The sequence below is a fragment of the Phocoena phocoena genome, chromosome 1 (genome assembly GCF_963924675.1).
Source record: "Phocoena phocoena chromosome 1, mPhoPho1.1, whole genome shotgun sequence".
Classification (NCBI taxonomy): domain Eukaryota; kingdom Metazoa; phylum Chordata; class Mammalia; order Artiodactyla; family Phocoenidae; genus Phocoena; species Phocoena phocoena.
The window spans coordinates 147,935,576-147,958,237 of NC_089219.1; the positions used below are offsets into that span (position 1 = coordinate 147,935,576).

At 47.6% G+C, this 22,662-nt stretch overlaps 1 protein-coding gene across 1 annotated transcript; it reads left to right on the plus strand.

Moving 5' to 3' along the window:
* Positions 1–11,505: 11,505 nt before the first annotated feature.
* Positions 11,506–22,662, plus strand: IRF6 (interferon regulatory factor 6). The gene is made up of 7 exons (XM_065874616.1): positions 11,506–11,679; positions 15,178–15,382; positions 16,402–16,530; positions 18,952–19,110; positions 20,172–20,564; positions 21,279–21,397; positions 22,052–22,662. Exons 1-7 carry the CDS (start codon positions 11,506–11,508, stop codon positions 22,274–22,276), a joined length of 1,404 nt encoding a protein of 467 aa, XP_065730688.1. The 3' UTR covers positions 22,277–22,662.

The following is a 22,662-nucleotide window of genomic DNA, read 5'->3' on the forward strand; positions in this document are numbered from 1 at the left end:
TCTAAAATTTTACTTCTCCCTCACCCCCTCCACTTCCTGACCTTCCTGTTGCCTTATTGTTCTTAGAACTTATCACCAACTAACACGCTTTACTTATCGTACATGTTCATCTTGGTTATTGTCTGTCTCCCCCACTAGAATATAAGCACTATGAGAGCAGAAGTTTTTATCTGTTTCTCTTGCTCACTGCTATATCCCCAGCACCTAGAACAGAGCCTGACACATAGTAGACACACAATAAACATTTGTTGGATGAGTGAATCAAGTTTCTTGATTCAATAAACATTGGAAAATCACAGAATGTTTTTGACCAGAAGAGTAAACCGATCAGAGCTCACAAAGGGGCTCAGGATAGATTAGGGTAGGGGATAGGATGGGGCCACAATAGTAGAAGGATACACATGTGAAAGTTTAAACAGAGGGCTTCAGTAGGAATAAAAGAAAACAATAGGAGGCAGTAAGTTTCATGAGGGTAGGGATTTTGTCTGGCATATAAGAGCCGCTGAATAAATATTTACTGAAGGGTGAATGAAGGAATGATGCTTGTGTCTCATGGGGGATGGACCCAGGGCTCTGGTTTGGGTCTGTCTTAGAAAAGATATAAATCCTTTATGATCTTGACTCGGATGTGCTTGTGGTCAGGGGTTACACGAGATCAACACTGAACTCTTATATCTGTATGTACATCTTCCCTTTCTTCCTGGATTGGGCTAACCCTCCATGGCATTTAGTCACCTTGTAGACCTCAGTTCAACTCAGACAAATTGGGATTCAGACTGTGGTAACTGAGGAGGGGGGTCGAGCTGTAGGTGTCTAGGAGCAGCATCCAGATCGAATGACCTGTTTGAATGCTATACAACCAAAGTTTTAAGTGATGTGGAGAAAGTAGTGTAGAAGGCAGCCCATAGTGTGGAAAATCAGTGTGCCAGTCCAGAGCCACTCAAGACAGAGGAAATCCCTGTGGACACCATCTTTACCTTTTCTGCAGAACTATAGGTAATGGAATAGGAGGCTAATCTAGGTTGAGGCTGTGTATGTGGACACTGTTAAGAGAAAGTTCCCACAGTGGAGGGGTGGAGGGGTGGAGGGTACTTGGTCAAAGAACCTCTCATTCATGCCCTCCCTTGTCTGCCCTTTAGTTAGCTACCTCTCCTCAAAGGAATTATACTAGGCTCTGATATCCACACTTGGACCTTGCCCCTAATACAATCAACAGAAATGAGGTGCTTCATATTCTCCCTGCCCCAAGAATAAATATAAGAGTAACCCATTTCTGAACTCTTCGGGTTTTAATTAAACCAATGCCTGGTGCCCAGAACTATGCCGGATCCTTGCCTAAATATGGGAGGTGCAGCAGTGGAGAAAACATACCTTTGCTGCTTTACTTATTTGTTGCTTTACTTATTTCATTTAATCCTTTTGTCAGTCCTGAGAAATAGGCAGTATCCTCATGCATGAGTTGAGTAAACTGAGGCCCAGCCAGCTCACACAGCTAGGAATTGAAAGAGGGGAAATCTGAGACAACTTTTGACTAATTCCAAAGCACAGGTTGTTTTTCTGAGGACGTCAGTGCTGCCTCTATAATTTACTTGTAGAACTAGGAATTGTTAGAACTGGAAGGTGATTGTGGGATTTGTTCAACTCCTTCAGATAAAGGGGCTCAGGCTCAGACAGTGACGGTGACAAGCTCTGCTTGTCACCAAGTACCAAAGAAAGATCTGACACCCAGGTCTCTCCTGAGTCGCAGGTGCTCTTTCTTCTTTCTTTAAAAAAAAATACTGATAATAATATTTTTCTTAAATTTTATATATATCTGCTTTAAAAATTAAATAGTACTGAAACCTTTATAATCAAAATATCAGCCCTCCCCACTCCTTATTTTTGTTAACATAATATTTCATCTCCTAATATTTTCTGTTGAAATCTTTCATCCATCTTATCTCCCCGCCTGTGCTTTTGTCCTCTCTTAACCTTGTGGGTTAAAATCTTTTTTTTTTATTCCTTCATTGTCATTTTACTGGAATGGCCTGGGGAGGGAGACAAGATAGAACACATTTGGTCAATCAGTCTTATTGAACAGAAGTCCAGTTTTTCGTCTCACTGACCCCCAATGATCCTGTATCCCCAGGTAACTCATTTTTCTGAAGTCAACACATTCTCCGCTGCTCATGGAGATCACCCTGCCCCTAGCCCTGTGCCAGGAGCTCCTGACTTACAGGAGTTCCTGTCTGGCCTGTGCCTTGCTGCCCTCAAGGACTTGACTGAGGCCTGGAGAGAATGATTTACAGGAGGAAACAAAAAGCAGATAATAGCAGTGAGAAGCCCTCCCATCCACACAGCGCTTGTCTAATTTCAGAGAGCTTTCATATCCACGATCTCATGTCATAGCCATAGATAATCACAGGATAGGTAGTTTGGTGCTGACCAAAGTCAAGACACTGCTCTGTCCCAACAGGGAAACATATTTGAAATCAGGACTATGAACCCTCACGTTCATGGTACTTGTAACTTCTTGTTTGGCTCTTTTATCTGCAGGTCCAGTGACAACTTTCTTTGCCAGGGGAGATGGAAGTGGACTGTTAGATTGGTGCTGAAGGGAAGAGGTTTGGAGGGAGGGCCCCAGGTGGGCAACGTACTTCCAAGGGAGTTACTGAGCCTTCTTTTTCCTCCTCCTCCTCTTATACAGATCCAAGTTTGGAATAAAGAAAGCTGCTTCTCTGAGAACACGTACCAGTGCTCAGCTTGGTCCGAGGATAAGAAGAGAGTCAGAAACAAATAATTCTGAACACCTTAGTGGAGAATTCTCCTAAAGTCCCAAGCCAAAGTCTGTTTCATTGTCTGGGTTGAAAAGTGAGATTCATTTATGGATTTCTGCCGCAGCTTCCGTTGCAGAAATCTCAGTGATTCTAGGATTTGGATTGCATTCTGGGATGCAGTCTATGGAGGGTAAGGGGACAGAGGAAGGGGCAACACCAATGTGCACTACAACTTAGGTTGTTGTTCAGGCAATGCGTTAGGCCCACCTGTGGCCCCAGTACCTTGAAACACCTGATGGAGCCAGAGATAAACCAGGGCACAGAAAGGACTGGGGGTAGACCTGATAGGTTCCAGAATTGCCTTCCAGAGGCTGGCTGGGGTCTGAGTTCCTCTGAGAGAGCACAGAATTGAATTGTTTAGCTTGAAGTCCCTAATACCCCTTCTTCAGCAGCTCCACTGACGTGCAGCCCGGTCTCTGAGATTGTTTGTTGTCACTGATTGCTCTCCACTATACCGAGCCATTGGGAAAGGTTCCAGTTGCCATGTCCTCTACTCTGCCAAGAAGAGGGTGGGATTTGGGTCACATTTGGGCTTTGGGATTTGGGCTTTACTGTCATATGTTTGATACTGCAGAGGCTAAAGCCACAGGGTGGTGAAAAAGACCCCTCCTCACCAGGTAAGAGTTGCCTGGGAGCCAGAGAGGGAAATTCCCTGATTCCCTGTAGTTGTGAATCACGGCCTCTGTGCTCAAACGTACATCTCACTGCCTGAAACTCAGGCTCACAAGTGACTCAGTAATGCCTCACCTGAGCAGGGACAGAGGGCAAAATGCTGGGAACGCTGCAGGCTCAAGCCATACTGGGGATGTCTGAATCCCGTGAGAGCTCTTTTGAGAACACAGAAGAACTGATTCCTCTAGAGCCCTTGCAGGGACTCACCAGGTGTTCTTCTTCCTCAGACCAAGCAGAGGAGGTATGTCTCAAGCAAAGGAGACTTCAGGGTGGCCTATTGCCAGCTCTCATAATTTGAAGAGCCAGAAATTTCCTCCTGATGTCCACCTTAATTCCTCCGGCTTTATTCCCTTTCATTGATTCTTCAGTAGAGTGATACAAGAGTTGATTCTTCAGTAGAGTGATACAAGAGTTGTTCACCATAGTATCGACAGTGTCTAGATGCATGGGCAACTTTAAAAAAAAACTTAACGACCAGTGCAGCCCAGTCAGAATGGAGTCTGGCTGGGGTGCTGGACAGGGACCAAGCGGGAAGAGCTCTGGGCTTGCTTGGGTTCTAGTCTTGGCTTTGTGGCTAATTTGCTATGTGACCTTAAGCAAATCACTTGACCTCCCTGGGCCTCAGTTTTCTCACCTTTAAAAAATGGATATTTGGACTAGAGGTTGCAAACTCATATGCCTACAGAATCGGGAGATTAAAGTAAATGAGTGAATCCAATATGATGGGGTTGTCCTGACTGCTACCTGTAGACTCTCTCTAAATGGGCAGCTGTTGCCTGTTGGAAATGCTGACCTAGGCTGTCCAGAGCATTTGACTCTTCAAGAGACGCTAAGGATCTGGATGTTTAATGTGAAATCTACCAATGTTTAAAAAACTGTGTGGGGGACTTCCCCGGTGGCACAGTGGTTGAGAATCCTCCTGCCAATGCAGGGGACACGGGTTCGAGCCCTGGTCTGGGAAGATCCCACATGCCGCGGAGCCACTAAGCCTGTGAACCACAACAACTGAGCCCGCATGATGCAACTACTGAGCCCGTGTGCTGCAACTACTGAAGCCCATGTGCCTAGAGCCTGTGCTCTGCGACAAGAGAAGCCACCGCAATGAGGAGCACATACACCGCAATGAAGAGTAGCCCCCGCTTGCCACAACTAGAGAAAGCCCACGTGCAGCAACGAAGACCCAATGTAGGCAAAAAATAAAAAAAATTAAAAAAACCAAAAAACGTGTGGGTCAAACAAATATCTCTAAGCCAGTTTCATCTCGAGACTAGAGGATTTGAAGGGCCCTCCCAGGTCAAATTTTCTGATTCTAAAATATGTGTCTTCCAGGGAATTCCCTGGCAGTCCAGTGGTTAGGACTTAGAGCTTTCAATGATGTGGCCCTGGGGTTCAATCCCTGGTCAGGGAACTAAGATCCTCACAAGCCACACAGCGCAGAAGAAAAAAAAATGTGTCTTCCAAAGAAGATCACTAAGAAATCACCTTAGTTAGGGTAATTTCAGCTACTGGAAAAGTGAATGTCCGTGTGTGCACTCATACTTGTATGCCATTGGGCTTTTGGCTCCCCTCAAATGACACTCCCCTGGTGGTCTTCCTCCATCACACACACCTGCAGTGGACTGTTTGCTTGGTCTCGGGAGCCTAGCCCTCAGCCAGATGGAAGATTTGGCTTGTCCGGTGAGCTCAGCAGCAGTAATAGACTGGCTGTGCTGATGAGATAGCCCTTCCCTTCCCCTAAGTGAAGGGAAGAGTGGCCACAAGCAGTGACTGAGACAGAGGCTGCCTGAGTCAGGATCTGGGCCTTGCTGCCTTCCCGGGCCTTTGCCGGCTATGTCGCTAGGCTGAGTTGGGACTAGGAATCAAGTCCACAGTATTGCACAATCACATTCTGAGATACTGCAGGTTATAGGACCTCAATATCTGAATTTGGGGGGGGACATAACTCAGTCACAACACTACTCCATCATGGTCTCTAACTCATTGCTTTAAACTCCAAAACCTAAGTACCCTGCTTACACCCCTTCTTACCTGTGATAGCCTAGTGCTTCCACATCTCATGTGCTAGTACACAGCTCACTGTAAGCACGCACTTTACGTGGACTGGAGTTCTCTGCAGTGGGAAAGGTGAGGGAACTTTTATCAAGCACCTGTTAGGGGACATACAGGCCTTGAATTTCACGTAACAGTAGATGTCTGTTTATTCCATGAGGCAATGCCAATATGGTACTTTTTATCCTCACACCAATAAAAATGGTATTTATACTGCACTTGGAAAGTGCCAAATACTGTTCCAAGCACTTTATATGAAGTAATTTTTTGAATGCCCACAACGCCCCTTTGAGGTGGGTACTATTATTTACCTCCTTCTACAGATAAGAAACTGAGGCCCAGACAGCTTAAAAAACTTGCCCAAGTCTGCAGTAACTGATGCAGTTGGATTTGAATATCAGTAGTTGGCTCCAGAGGCCATGCTTTTAATGATTACCTGATAGTATTTGGAAAAGGCAGGACTATTATTCTCATTGAATAGATGAGGAAACTGAAACTGAGCAGCTAAGCAGCTCGCTCAGGGTCATAAAGGCAGAGTGAAGGCGGAATTCCTGCCCCGTAAGACACAGGGCTTCCCTCAGGAGGGACCAAGTGTCCTGAGTCCCTTCCCAATACCCCACTCCACTCATACAGGCCCACAGGTATTAGGGCCAACCCAGAATCTCTGAATCCTTATTTGTAGTTAACCGTCTCCACACCGCAGGGTGATTGTGGGGCATGAAGGAAGGGAGGCACCTTCTCGACTTAGATCTAAGTCTTTTCGACTTATTTTTCCTCCCAGTCGCTTCCGAAAGTTCAGAAGACCACTAGCCCCAAGGGGTCAGGTCTAGACCCCAGTCCCGGAATTTTCTCAGCCCGGATTAGAAGCGGGGGAGGGCGGTGGGGAAGGGGCTTGGGGAGGCCTGGGCCGCCCAGGAACACAGAGTATCATATTTCTCGCAACCCGCCAATCCTGAACGCATGGGGGCGTGGCCACACCTGGGAGGCGTGGCCGGACGGCAGATGGGTCCGCGGCGTCCCGAGGCGAGGCGCTGACGTGAGCTTGGCTCACCTGGGCGGGGAAGGTGAGGGCCGGTGTGGGACTGGGAGCGGAGCCTGCAGTCCCTACCCGCGCAGAGCCAGGTGTTGCTTGCCCAACCGGCCGAGGAGAGCAGTGGCGACGGGTGATCCTAACTGGGGACTTGGTTCGGAGGGACGTTCGCTTCTGGCAGCCGGATTGAAGAAAGGTGGGGGAGCCAACGTCTGGAGCCTCGCTTGAGGGAGGGAGGACACGCCCGCCGGTGAAGAAGCGTCCCCTCCAGAGTTTGTGGGGGTGAGGAAAGCTTGCTTAAGGACATCTGTTTGTTTGGGGATACCCTCTAGGGCTGGGTGCCCATCGCTCTGCTTCAGGTAGCTTTCGGGCGGTCCTAGCCCGGGGGCGCTGTGCCCTTACCGACCCCCTACTTCTGTCGACTCCCTTTCCCTCCCGCCCAACTGGAGTGTGCGGCTCTCGGGCCCCTACCCACCAACCGTCGGGGAGCGCTAAGGCTCCTCCACCACGCTGGTCCTCCCAGCTCACCGCTCCGCAGGCCCCTGGATCCCGAAGAGGGGATTTCCCAGGCCGGCCGGCCCTTGATCTTGGTGGGTGTTTTGGGAAATTGCGCGTCGGGGCGGCCAGTAACTTTAGCCAGTTTGTTTGCTTTCCTGGGATTTGTTTAGCACAGTCAGGCCCCTGCCCTGGGCCTGAGAGACACCCGTGAATTTCCAAGTAGCTACGCTACTTGCTGGCGAGGGTGGCGCCGGGCGTGGTTGCTCTGGGGGTGAGGCCCTCTTCGCCTGAAAGGGCTGGAGGGCTGGTATAGAGAAGTGGGGAAAGTCTTCCAGGCCAGACTGGAAAGCAGGCCCAGGGTGCCACTGTTTACAGGGAGCCTGCTGTGTGTTAAAGGGGTCATCCCTACCCCAGCCCTGCTCTCTTCGTGGATGTCAAAAGTGGAAGCCAGGGAAGGGAGAGGAAGAAGGCGTTTGAGTAGGGGTTGGTGAAGGCTGGTGCTGACCCAGGAGAGTAGTTTTCGATGTTTGTATAATGCGTGACAGCAGCCCCTATACCCTCTCTCCAGCTCCCTCTCTCCAGCCCCCAACTTCAATCAAGCAGGGAGGCAGGGCGTGGGAATTATGGCTAGAGGTCCAGAATTTGCCCCTAAACAGGGCTAAACTAAATGGAGGAAAGACTGGGGAACTTGGAAGATGGCATTTCAGGTCTCTCCAGGAGGAAGGGAAAAAGCAGGACCTCGCCTGAGGCCTGTCTGGAAGAAATGAGGGTGTGTGTTTTACTCTGAGCAAAACCATTGACGACTGAATCTTGGCTTTGGGGTGGCCGTGTTCCTGGAAACTAGTCTGGGCAGGGGCTGCAGAGGTGGCAGTACAGGTGTTTGTAGGGGACCTGTTTCCTGGAATGGGGGTGTGAGAGAGGATGGTTTATGCCTTGGGGAGGTTGATAGTGTCCCTGCTCAGTGCCCAGTATGAGGGGAGTGGATGGGTTAAATCTTTGTTCTTTGGCTAGTTGAATACCTGTTGGAGACACAGGCCTTGAATTTTGCTGTGATGGCACCTAGAGATACCAGAGCTGAGTTAAACTAGGCTAAGCTTGTTCTGTGGGCATTGGGATTTGGGTGGTGAGAGTGTTCTGAAAGAGAACTCTGGTTTAGGTGTGTTTAAGGGTGGGTGTCATGCAGTCTCCTCCCTAACCACTTCGTTGGCCCTCCATGCTGCTTGGATCTTTGTTGATATTTTTCATTTACTTTCTTGGTGTATAGAAGAAGGGAGGGACTTAGAAGGCTGGGTGCAGTGGCAGGATATGGTACAGCACACTCTGACTGAGAAGTATTGGGTCCAGGCCCCAGATAAAACACTTTGCTGTGCCTCAGTTAACCCAGCTGTAAAATGGGGATGATAACAATGGGGATGAGAATTTCATTATGAGGATGAAATCAGACACGTTAAATAAAAGCGCATGTAAAAACTGTTAAGCCTATGTAGATAGAGGATTGTTGTTACTGTGGTTTCATTAGCTGAAGGCCATCATCTTTTTTTTTTTTTTTTTTTTTTTTTTTGGTACGCGGGCCTCTCACTGTTGTGGCCTCTCCCGTTGCGGAGCACAGGCTCCGGACGCGCAGGCTCAGCGGCCATGGCTCACGGGCCCAGCCGCTCCACAGCATGTGGGATCTTCCCAGACCGGGGCACGAACCCGTGTTCCCTGCATCGGCAGGCGGACTCTCAACCACTGCGCCACCAGGGAAGCCCGGCCATCATCTTTTATATCTCCCAGTGGCCAAGAAATGTCTTAGCTTCCTGTGGTTAAAAAAAAATACTACTTGTAGTGTTTTGTTTTTAAGTTGTGAATCGAAACATGTCATTGTAGGAAAATGTGAATCGTATATAAAAGTACTTAGGCACGTATAAAATTCACCCACAGCCCTATCACCAGGTAACCACTAAGAACTTCTTGTTGCATCGATGTATTATTTCTTTCCCTTTTCAAAAATTCTCAGTGCTTATGTACACAAGTGCATGTTACGGTACAAGATGGAGACACTACTATACAGTCAATATTGTATGATGCCTTTTCCCCCCTTAAGTACATATTTAAACATTTTCCCAAATCCAGTAAACATTCTTCAGATGCCTCGATGTTAATGGCTACTTGATATTGCAGCCTATGAATGTCTAATTAGATATTTTTCTCTGATTTTGGTTGCTTCCAAAGTTTCCCTCTCTGCCTGTTCTTATAGTCTTAGGTGCTGGGTGGCTGGTGGAGGAGATCTCGGTGGACTTTCAGAAGGTGGAGAGGGTTAGCTGTGATGGACGTGGGGCATGGAGGAGGAGGAGGCTGGGGCAGCGTTGTTCCTGTGTACTGCCATCTTGGGAGAATGCTGAGAACACAGGGCTCTAGATCTTAGTCATCGACCTCTAAGGGCGGCTGCCTCTCCCTCCCCGTCACTCTGCAGTTCCTTGAATTGGCCTGGTTGCCTTAATTTTTTTTTTGATGTGCTGTGGATCAACTAGGATAAGCCCTTTTCTTCAAAGCCCATGATCTGTCAAGAGGTGGATTTCACGTGTCTGCCAAGGCCTCGACACAAGACTGACCAATATTGCAACAGAAATTCTCGAAAGCCCCTCACTAGGTGGACCAGTTTGCTGCCCATTTCCCTGTTCTCTTTGTTATTCCCTTACCCCATCCCCCTTCCCGCAGGCCAGGACTGAGGAAGAGAAGGCTAGAACTTGCCCTGGGGAGAATATGCATTCCCTCCTCCTTATAAGGTAAATGTTCTCTGTGGTTTGATAGCTTGACTTTGCTGTCCTACAGAGCAATCTACATCAAGGCCAAGAACATGGGGGTGGGCGGCACTTGAATACCGAGTGCTACCTCACCTGCCCACTGTGAGCTGCTCCCAGGGGGGAAGGTTTCAGTTGCAGAATTTGGTAATTGGGTCAGAAGGCTCAGGTGAGAGCAGGTCCTGCCGTGTTCTTAAAGTGCCAGTGACCGAGCTGGCTTTGAGTTTTCCCGTTTGTTGGGAGCCTGGCTGGGGAGAGAAGTGGCCTTAGGACCCACCCCTTAAGCTAAGTTCCTCCGAGGGGGAGCCTTCGGCTGACTCAGCTGGTTTGGTTTCTGAACCGAGCTCCAGGTGGGAATTTTTCTGGGTGGGAAGGTGACTTATTTATCTTCCTTTTCTCAGGTCAGTGGATGTTTGAGCAATTCCAATGTGGATTTCTTCAGGGAGTCTGATGAGGACATTGTGTTTAGTAACTAATGTCGCCCTTGTCACACAGTAGCTGACGGACAAATATTTGTTGAATGAACGTTCTTTTGCAGGCCTGTCTTTCTCACCTGAAGTAAAAACAAAGAGAAATGAGAACGCCAAAAAATCTAAACACAACACCCCAGGCAAACACTTCTCCGGTGACTGCTTTTTCCTTTAGGCACCCAATCTGGGCAGGCCTTTGTTTCCCGCTGTGAGTGCTGGCTGCCACCGAATGTTATCTGCTACGCTATGCCCTTTATGAGAATCAATTGCAGACTTTACCCAGGCTGGCTCCAGCAACCAATCAGTTCAATTCAGCCTCTGTGGGGAGGTAAACAGACCCAGGTGAGGAGGCTGTCCTAGCAGTACAGAGCTTGTCTTATGACTGGTTTTAGTATTCTATAGGGTTAGGAACTGTGGTATTTGATCATTCTAGGGCATCTTAGCTTTACCAGACTCAGATACAGGGCAGGGTTCTTACACTTTGTCTTCAGTGCTCCCAAGCCTTCTCCTAGACACTGGATTGTCGTGGGGATAATCAGCTCAGACCCCCCCACCCACCCCGCGTTTGGGTGGCCCAGAGAAAGGAAAACTGACTTGAGGCCCAGCTCTCAGATCCCTGTGGATACACTGCCTGCTCATCTATGTAAGTGAGGACTTTGGAACCAGGGACCATCCCTCGCCTACTTCTCTCTCATCACGATGCTGTCATTTCTTACTAAAATATTCCCATTCACCTTAGTTGTCTAAGAAGAGAGCCTGCTTCAAGTTCTTGCCTATATACCTGCTGTTTCCATAACTTTTTTCTTCTCCCGAGATGAGACTGGAAAGAGCAGTTTCTCTTCTCTTCCCTTGGTACTTGAGGAAGGACTGTTTTCCAGCAGGGGTGACATCATCTCTTTATTTTTCTGCCTCGGGATTTAAATAGAAGAAATGTGATCTACTTACGTGATAAGTCTGATTTGGCTAGAGCATGAAAAATAAATGGCTTTGGAATAAGCATCAAAAGAACCTTTTAACCTGTTTTCTTTTCTTCCCCACCTGGCACAGTTTATTCCCATATTTAGTTTCTTTGCTGTAATCTAGTGAAACTGTAGCTCTATCATATGGGAACAGTGGCTGGGAACTTTTCCCAGGGGCTGGCCTAATTCTCCTCTCCCCATTTCTTCCCCCTCCCGCCAACCCAGATCATGGCTCTCCACCCCCGCAGAGTTCGGCTGAAGCCCTGGTTGGTGGCCCAAGTGGATAGTGGCCTGTACCCTGGGCTCATCTGGCTACATAGGGACTCCAAACGCTTCCAGATTCCCTGGAAACATGCCACCCGGCATAGCCCCCAACAAGAGGAGGAAAATACCATTTTCAAGGTAAAGGTATTCTTTTACCATCTGACTTGAAGTGTTTTCCAGTTCTTTCAGACCTTTCTGGTTTTTTGTTCTTCTGTTTTCAATTTTGGCTTGAAGAAGGTACTAGGTCCAAAATGCTGATGCAACAAAGAGAATGTTCATGATGTGGGGCGGGGGCAAACTTAGCAGGCATAGTAATTTCTCTTGTTGGGGCATGTCTGTTATGGTTGAGGCCATTTATTCTTTCCCATTGGTCAAAGCTACTCAACTCACATCCCAAGGGATTCCCAGGTGTGATTGGCTAAACTCCTGTAAGTGCGTGTATGCTGTGGTTGTTCCAGAGCTCCCAAGGGTCAGCCAGCAATCAACCCTTCGTTCGCTCAGGGCTCTCGCACTGGCCCGGGAATGGCTGTCCAGATCAGGGCACAGCTACTGAGTGTTAGCAGGCTCCTAACAGCCTGTAGCATGGGTGTCGAGGGCCCTTTGCAAGTTTTTCTTTTGATGTTAAAACATTTTGCCCCATCCATAACCTCCACTTAAAAATGAAAGGCGATTTAATTACAGGTTTTTGTTCTACAAATATGTTTTCTTAACTGAAGAGTAGCTCTGATGTGAGAGTTATTTTGCTTCACTGAAAATAAGATTGAATCACATGGCATTTCATAAAATGTAAGTGAAACCAAAGTCTAAGACAGAAGTAGGTGGGAAGCTAGTTGTGGGAAGGGGTGTTATGTGGTTTGTAACTCCGGAGCCCGTGCCTCTGCTCCAGACCAGCTTCTCTGTGCTGGTCAGTCTTCCACCTCATGAGTAGCTTTAGTTCCTGCACTCCCAAGACACGGAGAAATGAGTTTCCCCATTTCTTCCCTGACTATAAGCTGGAAGTCAGAAGTGAAATCCAGTCCCTACCCTGAGCCCCTCAAGATTGATGCTCCAGGTTCTTGCTGAGACTGGACCAGGAAATATGGGCTCATACCTCAAAGGAGAGCCAACTTAGAGTTGTTTCCCACCCAACTCAGTTATATTGGGTGTAGAGATGAGAGGTAGAGAAAAAATTGGCCTGTGAATACTTAGAAAGTAAATGAATGCTTTTAATGTAAAAATTAAATAGTGACATGAAAGTGGTAAGGAAAACATCTGTAAATCAGCACCAGTTACTGGAGCTGGCATCAGAGGGGGATGGGCCTGGCCTGGCCCAGCTGGCCTCTCGCTGTGGCCTTGGTCTGAAACTGGACTTGCTGTTGAAGTGCCTGGTGGTGGCTGGCCGTCGGGGAGGAGGCTGGTTCCTGAAAGCTCCACTCGTGAGAATGTTCTGTATGCTTAGGGCTTGAGGAAAAATTGGCTGTGGGAAGCTGCTTTGTCTTACTTATATCTGTGTATCTGTTTGCAGAATGCTAAGGGAGGGCCTGGGTGTCAGGAGAAGAGTGAGGGTGCTTTCACAGATCCCAAGCTCTGACAGGCCTTTGGCAGGATAATGGGGTGTGGGCAGTTCTGACTGGCATTAAGTGGGTGCCCGCTGCCTACCCTAGGTCCGTTATCTCATTTGCTTCTCGACAACACTGTAAGGGGGGGCGGCACCCTCGTGTTATAGATGCAAAAGCTGAGTCTCAGAGGGGCTATGTAACTTGCCCAAGTCACACAGCCAATAAGTGGTGGGGTTAGGGTTTGAACCCAGGCCTATCAGCTCCCCCATTATCAGACGACCCCTCCTGACCAGGAGCTGAAAGACCCGGCTTCAGATCCTACTACCATCACTTGCATGTGTGGTCTTGAACAAGTCACATAATCTCTTTGGGCTTTAGCTTCCCCTTCAGTAAAATGGGGCTAAAACCAGTCTTGCCTGCCTCACAGGATTGTTGTGAGAACTGAGTGAAATCAGTGTATGGGAAGGGACTCGTACATCGCCATAAAAATGCAGAGACTTGTGTCCATTTTAGGAAGAGAAATAGGGACCTGCCTCAGTGACCAGAATCTCAGAAGCAAGACTCAGAATGGGTTTGAATAAGGGATGTTTATAAAGCACAGCGATTGTCACGTGGTGGGTACCACCCTCTGCTGCCTCAGCCTCAGGTCCTCTGCGTCATCTGAGTGGGCCCTGCGGAATGGCTGTGCTGTGAGCAGGATGTTAGTCTGGCTGCTCTCTGTGCAGGGGCAGGGATTCAGGGAGCCACAGAAAGTTTGCAGACCTGGGCCAAAGTCAGCACAGCCCAAGCCAGCTGGATGGGGCCAGAGGGGGAGTGGGCACGGAGGATCAAACAAAGAGAGGGGAAAACGTGAGGAGGCAGCAGCCAGGTACTGCCAGGTGCAACTGGAGATGTGCCTCTCCGACACTAGGGACTGGTGAGGTTGAAATCCCCCACAGGGGGTTGGATGGAATGGAGCCTGCTGAGTGCCCAAGGGCAGCAGCTTTGTCAAACTGCTTCATTCCATACTGCACATCAAGTGGAGGAGCCCCCAGGTCTGAGAAGATGAGAAGAAGAAATGAGTGAATGGGAGGAGAAGGATTTAGCTCGGCTATTGGGAGAAGCTTCCTCATGATTGTGAGGCTCTGCAGGGATTGACTGAGGGAGACCAGAGAGCTCAAAGGATGGGGCCAGAAAAGATTGTCCACTTGAACAAGCTGCCGTGTACTTCCTGATCTTGAGTCCTCTGCAAAAGACATCCCCCTTTTCTGCACCAGCACATACGTCACAAGCCCTGAAGAAAGTGTAGACATCTGAGATACGTTCACAATGGGGGAGGGCTGATATCCCGTGAACAGACACGTAAATGCCTGTTAGACCTGGAAGTTGAAAACCAGAGAGGCGGGGCCACACTGGTTTTGGCCCAGGCCACCAGCCACTGGTGTTCCCAGCAAAATGTTCCCAATGTGGGAGTTTGAGGAAGCAGGGAAAGGCAGGTGGTGTGAGTTTATTAGGACTTGACGCCCTCAGCCTCCCACTGAGGCAGGCTGAACCCCCAGAGCGTGCTTCCTGCCCTCCTATGGTCCGCTACTCCTAAAGGTACTTGGTTTCAACAGTTTTTGTGCATCAGATGGAAGACTGAAGGGAGAGGGAACAGGCAAGCCTAAATTCTTCATATCATACGCCATCTCCCTTTCTTTTATTATATAAGCAATTCATGTGAAAAATAAGTCAGACAAAACAAAACAAAATTACCTGAAATCTTGCTATCCAAAAGTTACCATTAGTATTTTGATGTATATTTGTTCCAGATTTTTCTTTATTTTCAACCCTTCGTTATGGCCATTGTAGTCTTGACAGATGATGCTGGCACAAGCACTTGAGATGAGGCTCCTCTTTTTAAAATATTGTATTTGCATTTGGCTTAATTTCTCTCAGGCCCTGCCTTGCCTGGTCCCCAGCGTGGTGTTTCCTGCTGCAGTCTCTGTAAATTGGAGCTGGGGTGTTGGGGCGGCCAGGCAGGGCTGTGTGTATTTGTGTCTGTATGAGGGAGGGCGGGCACACTTTCCAGTGTTCCTGGGCAACAAGCAGGCACTCACTGCAGTTTCCTATCCCTCAGGCCTGGGCTGTGGAGACAGGGAAGTACCAGGAAGGGGTGGATGACCCCGACCCAGCTAAATGGAAGGCCCAGCTCCGCTGTGCGCTCAACAAGAGCAGGGAATTCAACCTGATGTACGACGGCACCAAGGAGGTGCCCATGAACCCAGTGAAGATATATCAAGTGTGTGACATCCCCCAGCCCCAGGGCTCTATCATTAACCCAGGTGAGACCCCAGCTGCTGGGGAGAAGGTGGACAGTGTGCCAGGTTCCGGGCTGGACCCTTAAAGCGATAGTCGACTTGAAAGTCGCCTCGCTTACAAAGTTGAAGACTGGTAAAGCAAGAAATCCTGTCCCTAGAAAGAACCCAGAGAACAAAAGATATAAACTCAGCAAAGTCTTCCTGCCCACCCAGTGGAACAGTAAAGCATTAGAAAGAAGAGGGGGTATTGAGTTCTGTAAAAAAATAACTTCTCTTGGGACTCGACACTGAGAAGAGAGGCCAGATAGTTTAGAAGAAGGAGGGATTAAAACTTAGAAGGTCTGAGTTATAAACCTCGTTCTTCCCATTTCACTACTTGTGGGACATTGAATCAAGTCATTCAACCTTTTGAGCCTCAGCTTCTTCCACTATAAAATCTGGGTTCTCATCTTTCCTGCGTATTTCAAAGGCTGTTCTAAGAGTCAATTGACATGACATTATGAAGGCTATTAAGTTCTCTTTATAAATGATAGGTAAGTGATCATTTAATTTGTATGGTATTTTTCCTAGGAGAATACCACCTGATCCCTATGTTTACTCAGTGTTTAGCAAGTTCCGACTAAGAGCCAGATTATTTAGACTTGACCTCCAGTGAATCAAGTGAGGCTCTGCCATGAGGGGAGGGTCTGTCTTCACATTAAGCTTACAAAGGAGAGAAGCTGTGCTCCTTGGGTCCTTAGAAGGGATGCTCATGTGTAGAAAGGGGTTTAGAGTAGGAATTAAAAGATTTCCAGGAGAAGGGAGTACGGTCTGCAGCTCCTGGATAGGGGAGGGGATGAGAGCTTGCACTGGGGCTCCGTAGGAGGAGCTGGGAGTGGGGTGAACACCCTTGGTTCCCACTCTCTGGCATTGAGGGTGCACACTGAACCCAGGGAGCCTCTGTGCTGGCAGTGCCTAGCTTGAACAGTGGGTCAGCTGCAGGGATGACAGTGCGAGGTGAGCGGCTCACCTGTGACCTTTGTGTGTGTCTGTTTCTCGGGTAGGATCCACTGGATCTGCTCCTTGGGATGAGAAAGATAATGATGTGGATGAAGAAGATGAGGAAGATGAGCTGGACCAGTCACAGCACCACGTTCCCATCCAGGACACCTTCCCCTTCCTGAACATCAATGGTGAGTGGGGTGGGGGGTGGGACAAAGGCATGGAGAGGATGTAAGGGGCTTTGACTTTGCAACCGTTGACACCATATCCACCATTGCACTGGCAGCAGCGACCAGGCCCTGTGACCAGGCTGCCAGTCTGTTAGCAAGTAGGAGTCATAGGCAAAGGAACTCCGTAGGCATAGTTATCCCAGTGGGGTGGCTTCTAGGCAGAGAGAGCATCTTCTGAATCTTATGTGATAATTCAGAGAAGTTAAAAAATTAAATTCATTCTCAATCCCGCATACAAATACACAAGCTGTTATAAATTTTGCTGATTTCCTTCAGGCCAAGTGCAGAGATCGTTTTCGTGAATTGTCGGCAAACTCTTCTGCTATTTCCCTCGGTATAAATTTTCTGTCCCTGCCTTAACAGCGTCTGCTAAGGCTGTTTCATGGGAAACTTGTGGCTCTACAGCTCTTAATACTAGGCTCTGATAAAATTTATCTACTAGAGACTTTTATCTTTTTTTTAAATTGACTTTTTGAATTCAACTTCCCAGGAAAGATGAGTTTAGAGGTTGCAGGGTCACTGTGAGACAGAGCAGGTACTGCATCTCCCATTGCACGTTCTGAGGGTGCTCAAACACAAGGTGGATTGCTCTTCCACAGCATCTTCGCTTGAACTTTTCACTGACATGCTCCTAGTCATATGACTTGCATTCAGTTGAGTAGCTTTTCACTACTTTTCTAAGTTCCATCTGGCTGCTAGGGTCAAATGAGATACTTTTGCCACCTAGAAAATTTAGTATATCAAGATGATTCCTGTAGGATTTTGGAGTACCCTACTCTAGGTGATGCCCCTTCTCTTGAGAATCAGGAAATGACTCTTATCTGTCTACTTGCCCTCCTTCACTTACCCTGTCATTTATAACTTTGCAACCAAGTGATGAGTAAAGACAACGATCATAGAGCTCTCTCAGGTTAATATTGCTACAGCTACATTCCCACTTGGTGCAATTTTAAGATTTGGACATTTGGAAATGTGAGGTCCTTTCCCAAATCTTTGGCTGACTCATTCTGTTATTCTCACCCCTTAAAAGGATGCAACCCATTTCCAGAATCCTGATTTCCCTTTTTTTTTTTTCTTTTTTTTGCGATACGCGGGCCTCTCACTGTTGTGGCCTTTACCGTTGTGGAGCACAGGCTCCGGACGCGCAGGCTCAGCGGCCATGGCTCAGGGGCCCAGCCGCTCCGCGGCATGTGGGATCTTCCCGGACCGGGGCACGAACCTGTGTCTCCTGCATGGGCAGGCGGACTCTGAACCACTGTGCCATCAGGGGAGCCCCTCATGTCTTTTTTCGGTACGCGGGCTTCTCACTGCTGTGGCCTCTCCCGCTGCGGAGCACAGCCTCCGGACGCACAGGCTCAGCGGCCATGGCTCACGTGCCCAGCCGCTCCGCGGCATGTGGACCGGGGCACGAACCCGTGTCCCCCGCATCGGCAGGCGGACTCTCAACTACTGTGCCACCAGGGAAGCCCCCCCTCATGTTTTTTTAAAGCTAATGTTGTGTGGCTTTATGTTATGGGCTACCTTGGATCCTTTATGGAAACATGTGAACGTATATTAAAAATAAAAAAGTAAAATACATAGATATAACCAGACTCATACACAAAGGGTCAAAGAAACCTTAACCTCTGTGATTTCAGAGCTGTTGGGCAGAGGAAGAAGAATTGTTGAAGAATAGATGCTTAAAAGGTGAGGCTAGGAGGAAAAATCTGTAAACTTTGGAGTGAGCCAACTTTGACAATAGCTGGGATATAGGATGTGTTTTTCATTCTCTCTTTTAAAAGTTTTAACTGGATACTTTTGAATAAATAATACTCTTACATGGTTTAAAATTCATAATGGTACAAAAAGGAAATCAGCTGAAAGGTTTTCCTTCTAACTTGTCTGAACAGTTCCTTCCCTGGAGGAGACAGATCTTTCCAGGTTCTTGAGTATCCTTCCTGATGTTTCATGCATGTAAAAAAGTATGTGTTTGTTTTTAAAGGAATTTCTATACATTAACACTTATTCGAAGCTAATCAGTCAATTTAGTTGAGCTCATTTTATGGAAGACAACCAGTTTCTGTTTAATCGCTGGGTTCAAATTTTGTAACAGGGAATCTCTCATTCATGCCTGTCCTAATTTAACCCCAGAGAGTACCCACGTGTCTGTTAATCATCAGCAAATGCATGTTTTCAGAATTATGAGTTTATGAGAGAACTAATAAGATTAGGAAGCAGAAGCAGGGGAACCTTATTTCTTTTGGTGTTTGTTGGGGGAATTACTGATGGGCTGCCACACTGAGTTGTGGTCCAGTGTTGGACCTTTTAGATTTGAGAGCTTCGGACCCAGGTGATATGCACGTGTGGTGCTCCTGCCTGCTCACCCACATCCTTCTTTTCTAGGTTCTCCCATAGCACCAGCCAGTGTGGGCAACTGCAGTGTGGGCAACTGCAGCCCCGAAGCAGTGTGGCCCAAAACGGAACCTCTGGAGATGGAAGTACCCCAGACACCTATACAGCCTTTCTATAGCTCTCCAGAGCTGTGGATCAGCTCTCTCCCAAGTAAGTGAGCCTTGATTTTCTAGCTGGATCTTCAGCTCCTATCACAGTCCATTTCCTGCCCCACCTTCTGCCTCCGTTTCTTTGCCATGTATAGAATAGTCCCCCAGGCAGCCTCTCTGTCTGGTTCCTGGCTGGCTGGTGAGTCACCAGGAACTAAAGAAACATTAGCCCATACCTACTTGCCCATGGGGATTCTCTGATTGGTGCTGTGCAGCTCTAGGTTACTCACCTATTAGGTGGGTGGAAGGCCTGGGTTTATCAGTTTGCCCAGGGGATTTGAGGACAAGGTCAGTTGTGGGTTGGGGAAGTTAATGACTGTGGATTTGGTCAAGGAGGCTCTTGGGTTTTGAGGGACTTTAGGACCCAGAGAAAATCTCTTTCTGAATTGGGTACAAATTGATCTCAGTGAAGAATCATTGTCGTTGCACCTCCCTTTCACACTACATATGGTAGGGGAGGTGCCAGGGGAGTACTAGCATTTTGTCCAAGAGGCTGATAGCTTTGATAAGACCTGTAGGGTTCAATGGACACTTGCTGAGTTGAAAATTTACTTTGTTGTGAACTGTGTCCTTCTGTGATATATTATTAGAACATATCAACAGTGTGTGCTCATCTGTGTAATTTTCAGAAATATGCCTTGGTATTTCTTATTGTTCCTCTGGTTTCTTTAAACAGTGAGTCAAAAATGATACACAAACCAGCTAGATGCTGCCTTAGTTTTCAGCTCCTTCCAATGCCTGTTGATGTAAAGACTCAGTCAGTACAAAATGGGGAGACCAGGACCCAGAACTTTGGTTGGAGAAATTCTAGCTGTCAGGGTGTGGTGACTGAACAGTGATAGTATAGATGGAATTTGAGCTATTTGCTTCAAGGCAGCCTCTTGAGTGAATATTCCAGGGATATGTTGATGTCTCCCTTTGTTGCAGGAAGGATAACTATGGCAATGGCCTTCCTGAATGCTGGTTGAAAGGTGGCTTGATCTTGATGGACTTGCATGAGTCCTAGGGATGGATGGGCAGAGCAGCAGAGCAGGACTCTCACTGTCCCCCCTCACCTTGCAGTGACTGACCTGGACATCAAATTTCAGTACCGTGGGAAGGAGTATGCACAGACCATGACGGTGAGCAACCCCCAGGGCTGCAGGCTCTTCTACGGAGACTTGGGTCCCATGCCTGACCAGGAGGAGCTCTTTGGTCCCGTCAGCCTGGAGCAGGTCAAGTTCCCAGGTCCGGAGCACATCACCAATGAGAAGCAGAAGCTGTTCACCAGCAAACTGCTAGACGTCATGGACAGAGGACTGATCCTGGAGGTCAGCGGTCATGCCATCTATGCTATCAGGCTGTGCCAGTGCAAGGTGTACTGGTCTGGGCCATGTGCCCCGTCGCTTGTTGCCCCCAACCTGATCGAGAGACAAAAGAAGGTCAAACTCTTTTGTCTGGAAACGTTCCTTAGTGGTGAGTCTCTTTTCAGACCATTGATGGTGGGAACTGCTCCCTGCAAGTATGTCTTCCTCCTTCCTGCCCCCCTTTCCTATCTCTGCAAAGATCTTAACCAAACAGTTTCTTCTGGAGGAAGTTACGGTAGAAGGGGACCTTGATTCTGAAAAATAAAAGTGACATGGGCAGCAAAGAAGGGTGTTCCACTCCAAAGCTGTGCATTTGAAGCCAGTTTTAGGTGGTTATGGCTGCTTTGTTGGCAGAAGAAGAAGACAGCCTTGTTATTGCTCCCCACATTCTACCAGCTTATCCTTAACTTTGGAAGGTGACCCTGTTCATCATAATCAGCAAAACATATACCCTTCTCATTTGGGACATATTTGCACGGCCAATTTAAGCAGACATATTTAGGGAGAGCACTGAGATGTGAATTTTCCAATGTGATTTGAACCCTAAGTCTGGTTTAAGCGGTGTCCAATAGAACTCTCTGAAATGATGAAAATGTTCTATATTTATGTTGTTCAATATGGTAGCCACTAGCCACATGTGGCTACTGAGTATGCAGATGTAACTAATGTGACTAAGGAACTATTTAATTTTAATGAATTAAAATTCAATACCCACATGTTGTGGCCAGTGGCTACTCTTCTGGACAGTATAAAAGAAAGTGTTTACTGAGTAGGTGTGGAATGACCCAGTACCCCAAACTCCATGCTTTTCCATGTTCTGCAGATCTCATTGCCCACCAGAAAGGACAGATAGAGAAACAGCCACCATTTGAGATCTACTTATGCTTTGGGGAAGAGTGGCCAGATGGGAAACCTCAGGAAAGGAAACTCATCTTGGTTCAGGTGAGGAGATAATAATGTGTCAACAACTCTTTGCCTTTTTATCAATGCTTTAGCCCCTAGGTCTGGGCTTGAGCCCTGAGTGAGGATCCATCAGCCTCTGTGGGTTTTAATCCCATCAGATGTAGCAACTTGAGCTTTGTACGTTGTACAGTAGGACCAGGCTGGAGAATACAGTGTCCTCAAAGCAAGTGACTGATTCAGGGGAGATCTTATTCTCTTACTGACGTCAGAGTCTTGCTGAAACCTAACAGGATATGACTCTTTCTAGCTCTTTTAGAAAAACCTTTCGAGGTACTTTTAAGAACGTGTTCTCATTCTGGAAAATGGCAGCAAGACCACTTGGGTTTGGCTGTGGATTTGTGCATCAAGACAGGCAGTGGATGAAATTTGGGTAAAAGTCTTGCTAAATAAGCAGTTATTTATTTAGGCATGTGATGTGATGCTACTTCTAGGTTCTTTACCTTCATCTGAACCAAATTCTAAAGTGAACCTTGGCAGGATGGTCCAGAGAGATGAAGGCATAGTCTGTATCTAGACATTAAAGTGGTGGGTTCCCCACAGCCTCACTGGTCCTTCCGTCAATCTTGGGCCCCTCCTGCTGTTTAAAAATACCCTTTCCTCAGTGGATAGCTGTGTGCTCTGTGTCCTGAACAGGTCATTCCAGTGGTGGCCCGGATGATCTATGAGATGTTTTCTGGTGATTTCACACGATCCTTTGACAGTGGCAGTGTCCGCCTGCAGATCTCAACTCCAGACATCAAGGATAACATTGTTGCTCAGCTGAAGCAGCTGTACCGCATCCTGCAAACCCAGGAAAGCTGGCAGCCCATGCAGCCCACCCCCAGCATGCAACTGTCCCCTGCCCTGCCAGCCCAGTAATCATGAATGCCATCTTCCTTCTCTTTTTTACAATATTGTACATATGGATATTTTTTATTAGATTTAACCAGCTTTTAAACCTTTCTTCTTTCTAACAATATTAGTACTCTCTGACTCTCCAAATATGCCTAGCTTTTAAAGTTGATTTAATTTATGGAAAAATCACCCTTCATACTTTCCCTTTCTTTTTTAAACCTCCCCACGGTAGTGTAATGTAGTAGAAGGAGATTTGGCCTGGGAGTTTGGACACCAGGGTTCTAGCCGCAGCTTTGCGTCCAGTGGTGTGACCTTGAACCAAGTCATTTAGCCTCTGGGCTTCAGATTCATTACTGTAAAATGAAGGAGTTGGAATGATGCCTGAAATAATGCCAGCTTTAAAACTCTGA

What these genes read in the sequence shown, in the direction of transcription:
- IRF6 (XM_065874616.1), top strand. Translation starts at nt 11,506, where the DNA reads ATGGCTCTCCACCCCCGCAGAGTTCGGCTGAAGCCCTGGTTGGTGGCC. An exon ending in GTGGATCAGCTCTCTCCCAA is followed by an intron (nt 19,111 to 20,171) that starts GTAAGTGAGCCT and finishes CTCACCTTGCAG; the next exon opens with TGACTGACCTGGACATCAAA. An exon ending in GGAAACTCATCTTGGTTCAG is followed by an intron (nt 21,398 to 22,051) that starts GTGAGGAGATAA and finishes TGTCCTGAACAG; the next exon opens with GTCATTCCAGTGGTGGCCCG.